General features: G+C 33.9%; 1 protein-coding gene across 1 annotated transcript in view; it reads right to left on the bottom strand.

The window, feature by feature from the left end:
• Positions 1-4,711: 4,711 nt before the first annotated feature.
• Positions 4,712-7,971, bottom strand: part of LOC133652759 (T-box transcription factor TBX1-like) — a 35,580-nt gene continuing 32,320 nt past the window's right edge. Inside the window, exon 6 of the mRNA XM_062051810.1 lies at positions 4,712-4,732. Within this exon, the coding sequence (XP_061907794.1) occupies positions 4,712-4,732 (21 nt within the window). The remainder of the gene's footprint in view (positions 4,733-7,971) is intronic.

The raw sequence follows: 7,971 nt of genomic DNA, 5'->3' as shown, positions 1-7,971 counted from the left end.
TACCTTGAAAATAAACTTTTACCTTGAAAAAAAATGTTTACCTTGAAAATAATTTTTTATCTTGAAAATAATTTTTTACCTTGAAAATCAACTTTTACCTTGTAAATCAACTTTTACCTTGAAAAAAAATGTTTTACTTTGAAAATCATGTTTTACCTTGAAAATCAGTTTTTACCTTGAAAATCAGTTTTTGCCCTGAAAAAACTTGTTTTACCTTGAAAATCAACTTTTACCTTCAAAAAGAATGTTTTACCTTGAAAATCAACTTTTACCTTGAAAATCAACTTTTACCTTGAAAATCAACTTTTACCTTGAAAAAAAATGTTTTACCTTGAAAATCATTTTTTACCTTGAAAATCAGTTTTTGCCTTGAAAATCAACTTTTACCTGCACATTTTTTTTTTTATCTTGAAAATCATTTTTTACCTTGGAAATCAACTTCTACCTTGAAAAAAAATGTTTTACCTTGAAAATCATTTTTTACCTTGAAAATCATGTTTTACCTTGAAAATGAGTTTTTACCTTGAAAATCAACGTTTACCTTCCAAAAAATTGTTTTACCTTGAAAATCCTTTTTTGCCTTGAAAATAATTGTTTACCTTGAAAATCAACAAATGTGTTGGCTTTCTGACATGGACTTGTTTCTTCAGCATTGTCCACACGTTTAAGTCAGAACTTTGGGAAGGCCATACTAAAACCTTAATTCTAGCCTGATTTAGCCATTCCTTTACCACTTTTTGACGTGTGTTTGGGGTCATTGTCCTGTTGGAACACCCAACTGCGCCCAAGACCCAACCTCCGGGCTGATGACTTTAGCTTTTCCTGAAGAACTTGGAGGTAATCCTCCTTTTTCATTGTCCCATTTACTCTCTGTAAAGCACCAGTTCCATTGGCAGCATAATACTACCACCACCATGCTTGACGGTAGGCATTATGTTCCTGGGATTAAAGGCCTCCAAACATATTGCTGGGTATTGTGGTCAAACAGCTCCGTTTTTGTTCCATCTGACACCACACGGACAAAGATGAGACCTTCTGTAGGCAAGTTCTGTGGTCCTCATGCATGCATGTCTCCCACTTACTTGTACTTCTCCTCCTTCTTTGAAGGCCACATATGATGGACTATGCCGTCTCAGTGCTAAATCAGTGTACGTCTTTTAACAGCGTTGCAAGAGGGTGCTTTGCATAAGAGAAGCCCAGAGTGGCATTTTCACTTTAATCCGCATGCCCACTTGGTCACACATCAGCGCTCCCCGAGTCAGTGTGACAACCCAGAACACTCCAGGTCCTGACATCTGGTCCAGGCTGTTAATCTCCACTGACCAATCAGCTAAGGGGCGGCCATGAGTGACACTCAGCAAAGATAGAGTAGCGGTGATGAATTGTCCTCCTCCTCCTCCTCCTCCCACATCTGTCCTGCCAGTCACGCACACCCTTGCTCTGCTTGCCTCTTCTGCATTGCTCTCAACCACTCATTACTGTAATTGGAGGCTTTGGAGAAGATATGGCAGAGACTGAACGCTGGAAAAAACAGACATTTTGAAAGAGGGTTTTTTTGGAGGTCAGAGGCCTGGCCCTGCTCCACCCACCTCCTTCTCCATTTTTATCTCCCAGTGTCTCGAAAGCCATCCTTCTTTTTTTTAATCCAAACACCAACATTGCAGGGTTCAGTTACTGTATCAAAGTGCCTCCATTTTCAAATGCATTACATTAGTAGCCACCCCCTCCCCAATTTGCTTTATTTTCCTCCATTCTTTGTTTAACCTCAACTGTTGTAGATTAGAATAGAATAGAAAGTACTTTATTGATCCCTGGGGGGAATTCAGCACCACAGTTTGCTCACAATAGACAATAAACACTTAGGTGTGTTTTACATGTGAATAATATAAATACAGTCTATTATACAGCATTATTCACATGTTTATTCATAACATAAATATGGTCTATTATACAGCATTATTCACATGTCAATAACATAAATACAATCTATTATACAGCATTATTCACATGTGAATAACAAATACAGTCTATTATACAGCATTATTCACATGTGAATAACATAAATACAGTCTATTATACAGCATTATTCACATGTGAATAACATAAATACAGTCTATTATACAGCATTATTCACATGTCAATAACATAAATACAATCTATTATACAGCATTATTCACATGTGAATAACATAAATACAGTCTATTATACAGCATTATTCACATGTGAATAACATAAATACGATCTATTATACAGCATTATTCACATGTGAATAACAAAAAAATACAATCTATTATACAGCATTATTCATATGTGAATAACAAATACATTTTATTATACAGCATTATTCACATGTGAATAACATAAATACAGTCTATTATACAGCATTATTCACTTGTGAATAACATAAATACAGTCTATTATACAGCATTATTCACATGTGAATAACATAAATACAATTTATTATACAGCATTATTCACATGTGAATAACAAATACAGTCTATTATACAGCATTAAACACATGTGAATAACATAAATACAATCTATTATACAGCATTATTCACATGTGAATAACAAATACAGTCTATTATACAGCATTATTCACATGTGAATAATATAAATACAGTCTATTATACAGCATTATTCACATGTGAATAACATAAATACAGTCTATTATACAGCATTATTCACATGTGAATAACATAAATACAGTCTATTGTACAGCATTATTCACATGAAAATAACATCAATACAGTCTATTATACAGCATTATTCACATGTGAATAACAAAAAAATACAATCTATTATACAGCATTATTCATATGTGAATAACAAATACAGTTTATTATACAGCATTATTCACATGTGAATAACATAAATACAGTCTATTATACAGCATTATTCACTTGTGAATAACATAAATACAATCTATTATACAGCATTATTCACATGTGAATAACAAATACAGTGTATTATACAGCATTATTCACATGTGAATAACATAAATACAGTCTATTATACAGCATTATTCACTTGTGAATAACATAAATACAATCTATTATACAGCATTATTCACATGTGAATAACAAATACAGTCTATTATACAGCATTATTCACATGTGAATAACATAAATACAGTCTATTATACAGCATTATTCACATGTGAATAACATAAATACAATCTATTATACAGCATTATTCACATGTGAATAACATAAATACCGTCTATTATACAGCATTATTCACATGTGAATAACATAAATACCGTCTATTATACAGCATTATTCACATGTGAATAACATAAATACAGTCTATTATACAGCATTATTCACATGTGAATAACATAAATACAGTCTATTACACAGCATTATTCACATGTGAATAACATAAATACAGTCTATTATACAGCATTATTCACATGTGAATAACATAAATACAGTCTATTATACAGCATTATTCACATGTGAATAACATAAATACAGTCTATTATACAGCATTATTCACATGTGAATAACATAAATACAGTCTATTATACAGCATTATTCACATGTGAATAACATAAATACAGTCTATTATACAGCATTATTCACATGTGAATAACAAATACAGTCTATTATACAACATTATTTACATGTGAATAACATAAATACAGTCTATTATACAGCATTATTCACATGTGAATAACATAAATACAGTCTATTATACAGCATTATTCACATGTGAATAACAAATACAGTATTATACAGCATTATTCACATGTGAATAACATACATACAGTCTATTATACAGCATTATTCACATGTGAATAACATAAATACAGTCTATTATACAGCATTATTCACATGTGAATAACATAAATACAGTCTATTACACAGCATTATTCACATGTGAATAACATAAATACAGTCTATTATACAGCATTATTCACATGTGAATAACATAAATACAGTCTATTATACAGCATTATTCACATGTGAATAACATAAATACAGTCTATTATACAGCATTATTCACATGTGAATAACATAAATACAGTCTATTATACAGCATTATTCACATGTGAATAACATAAATACAGTCTATTATACAGCATTATTCACATGTGAATAACAAATACAGTCTATTATACAACATTATTTACATGTGAATAACATAAATACAGTCTATTATACAGCATTATTCACATGTGAATAACATAAATACAGTCTATTATACAGCATTATTCACATGTGAATAACAAATACAGTATTATACAGCATTATTCACATGTGAATAACATACATACAGTCTATTATACAGCATTATTCACATGTGAATAACATAAATACAGTCTATTATACAGCATTATTCACATGTGAATAACATAAATACAGTCTATTATACAGCATTATTCACATGTGAATAACATAAATACAGTCTATTATACAGCATTATTCACATGTCAATAACATAAATACAGTCTATTATACAGAATTATTGTCATAGTTTTGGATTACTGGTCTCTGTGACGAGGCTTTGTTGTGAATGCGGTGTAATAGTTGGTGTGTGTGTGTGTGTGTGTGTGTGTGTGTGTGTGTGTGTGTGTGTGTGAGTAGTGTGTGTGTGTGTGTGTGTGTGTGTGTGTGTGTGTGTGTGTGTGTGTGTGTGTGTGTGTGTGTGTGTGTGTGTGTGTGTGTGTGTGTGTGTGTGTGTGTGTGTGTGTGTGTGTGTGAGTCACAACACAACAGGCTGTGTCTGAGGGACACGGAGAAAGAAAAATGAGCCCCGTCATATTCCGACACATAAACAAGCTTTACTTGACTTAGGATACTCAAAAGTTGACTTGGAGTTCATACGTCAGGCTGATTCATTGCAGGTGCACTTTGAGGGTGATATTGCTTAAGTTCATTCAGCAATCCAAACGCAATAAGTCTCACGTTGCTCCCGACTTCCCCTGTTTTTTAATGCGTTTTGTCTGAAAGCGGCAAAGTGCAGGCGGACATATCCCGTGACATGTACATCGTGTTGTATAATGTAGATAACGCTGAGTTGACACAGCTAAATACAAACACTGGAGGACATTGTGTGTGTGTGAGTGTGAGTGTCTGCCTTTTAGTGTTGTATTTTGATACTTTCCGGTACTTTCCGATACTTTTCTAAATAAAGGGGACCACAAAAAATTGCTTTATTGGCTTTATTTTAACAAAAAATCTTAGGGTACATGAAACATATGTTTATTATTGCAAATTTGTCCTTAAATAAAATATTGAACATACAAGACAACTTGTCTTTTAGTAGTAAGTAAACAAACAAAGGCTCCTAATTAGTCTGCTGATATATGCAGTAACATATTGTGTCATTTATCTACCTATTATTTTGTCAACATTATCAAATTATTATTATTCTACTTCTTCAATTACTGTTAATATCTGCTTACTTTGTCTTTTAACATGTTCCATCTACACTTCTGTTAAAATGTAATAATCACTTATTCTTCTGTTGTTTGATACTTTACATTAGTTTTGGATGATACCACAAATTTGGGTATCAATCCGATACCAAGTCATTACAGGATCATACATTGGTCATATTCAAAGTCCTCATGTGTCCAGGGACATATTTCCTGAGTTTATAAACATAGTACTTTTTTTTTTTTTAAACGAAAGAAGATGTTGTGATGCCAAAAAATATCAATGTAATCATAGTAGTATCGACTAGATACGCTCCTGTACTTGGTATCATTACAGTCGATGTCAGGTGTAGATCCACCAGCAAGTTTAGCTATTCCTCGTCCTACAGGGATGATACTTGTAAGAAACTTACTTTGTTTGTCGCCATGGAGACGAGGATTAGTGATTTAGAAGTAGCTACAACACTGCAGACTGCGGATGGACGTCAGCCGCTAGCTGGCTAGCCATGTCTTAAAGCACCTCTTCCTGAGGGTGTTTCAGTGTTAGAACTAGTAGTAGTAACATGTTGAAGTAGTAACATGTTGAATTAAGAAATTGTATTACGGAATTTCTGGAATTTTGGGAAAACCGGGAAATAACGTACTTTTTCGTCCTGATTAAGAGGAATGTTTTGACGGTGGAACGGTTGAAATGCATTTAAAAATGTGGAAGGAGTAGTCGCCAAAAAAAAAGGGTGGAAACAGGGCTATGGAAAACCGTGAATTCTGGAAAATCCTGGAGTTTTTCTGAACTTGGAAAAAGGGAAGTTTGAATTTCCGGAATGGGGGAATGTGTTGAAGGTGGAATGGTTTGAATAGGTTGAAACATGTGGAAATGGTGGAAGTTTGAAAAATGGCTAATTCATTTTGAATGGGAAAAATGTCCCGGGAATTCTGGGAAATCTGGGAATTTTTGGAATTTGTCAAAGGAAAGCCCGCGATTCCCGAATAGGCCGAACAGTTTGAAGTTGGAACGGTTTGAATAGGTTGAAAAATGTGGGATTGTGCAACTTGGAAAAATGTCCCATTCAATTCAATGGAAAATTCCTGGAAATTGGGGAATTTTGGGTAAAACGGGATTTAAAAAAAATTATTAAGAGCATGAATGTCTTTAATGAGCTGAATTGATTGGTGTTGGAATTGTTTAAATCCGGAAAGAAATGTTAAAGTTGGGAATTTGGGGAAAATCTGGATTTTTTTTTAACTTGGAAAAAGGGTAGTTTGAGTTTCCAGAATGGTGGAATGTGTTAAAGGTGGAATAGTTTGAATGGGTTGAAGAATGTGGGAATTGTGGAAGTTTAAAGAATGTCCCATTCATTTCAATGGGAATTTCCCAAAAATGTGGGAATTTCGGGAAAAGCGGGAATGTTTTTGAAAATGGTAAAAAAAAAAAAAACTTGAATGGTTTGAATGAGTTGGTGTTGAAATGTTCCAAGTCGGTCGAGAAATATTGAAGTAGTAACATGTTGAATTGAGAAATTGTATTACGGAATTCCTGGAATTTTGGGAAAACCGGGAATTTTTCCAGTTAAAAAAATAACTTAGTGTTTTGTCCTGATTAAGAGGAATGTTTTGACGGTGGAACGGTTGAAATGCATTGAAAAATGTGAAAGGAGTAGTCGCCAGATAAAAGTGTGAAAATAGGGCTCTGGAAAACCGGGAATTCTGGAAAATCCTGGAATTTTTCTGAACTTGGAAAAAGGGAAGTTTGAATTTCCAGAATGGTGGAATGTGTTGAAGGTGGAATGGTTTGAATCGGTTGAAAAATGTGGAAATGGCGGAAGTTTGAAAAACGGCCAATTAATTTTGAATGGGAAAAATGTCCCGGAAAACCAGGAATTCTGGAAAATCCTGGAATTTTTTTGAATTTGGAAAAAGGGAAGTTTGAATTTCCAGAATGGTGGAATGTGTTGAAGGTGGAATGGTTTGAATCGGTTGAAAAATGTGGAAATGGCGGAAGTTTGAAAAACGGCCGATTCATTTTGAATGGGAAAAATGTCCCGGAAAACCTGGAATTCTGGGAAATCTGGGAATTTTTGGAATTCGTCAAAGGAAAGCCTGCGATTCCCGAATAGGCTGAACAGTTTGAATCGGGTGAAAAATGTGTAAGGTCGAGAGCGCCAAAATCCTGAGAAGAATTACATTAAGTTGAATAAATCGATGAATTTTGGTGTGGAAAACCATATATGTGTGAATACTTTGGAGCATTCAAAATGCTTTGGAGCATTCACACAATGGAGGACACTCTTGTTCTTCTTAGAAGACTATTAATATCCCAAGGAAATATATTCTTTTATATAGCAAAAATGTCTACACAAACACGGGGGGGAGGACTTGCCATGTAGACACTTGTGATTAGGTATGTTTACAATATTGACCTCAGCCAAGCCTGCTGAGTGGTCTCCTGCTTGTAATCCCCCGTGTATTTATTTGTGGGCTTTTATTTGTATCCCTTCATCAGTTGCACTCTGTACACATCCTTTTATCTCAGCATCATCTCTCTTTTATATAAATTATCTTCTTGTTTCTTACAAATAGTTGCCTG

Source organism: Entelurus aequoreus, linkage group LG06 (genome assembly GCF_033978785.1).
Source record: "Entelurus aequoreus isolate RoL-2023_Sb linkage group LG06, RoL_Eaeq_v1.1, whole genome shotgun sequence".
In the NCBI taxonomy this organism is placed as follows: domain Eukaryota; kingdom Metazoa; phylum Chordata; class Actinopteri; order Syngnathiformes; family Syngnathidae; genus Entelurus; species Entelurus aequoreus.
Note: the sequence above shows the minus strand (reverse complement) of the source record. Positions and strands in the feature narration are given on the sequence as shown.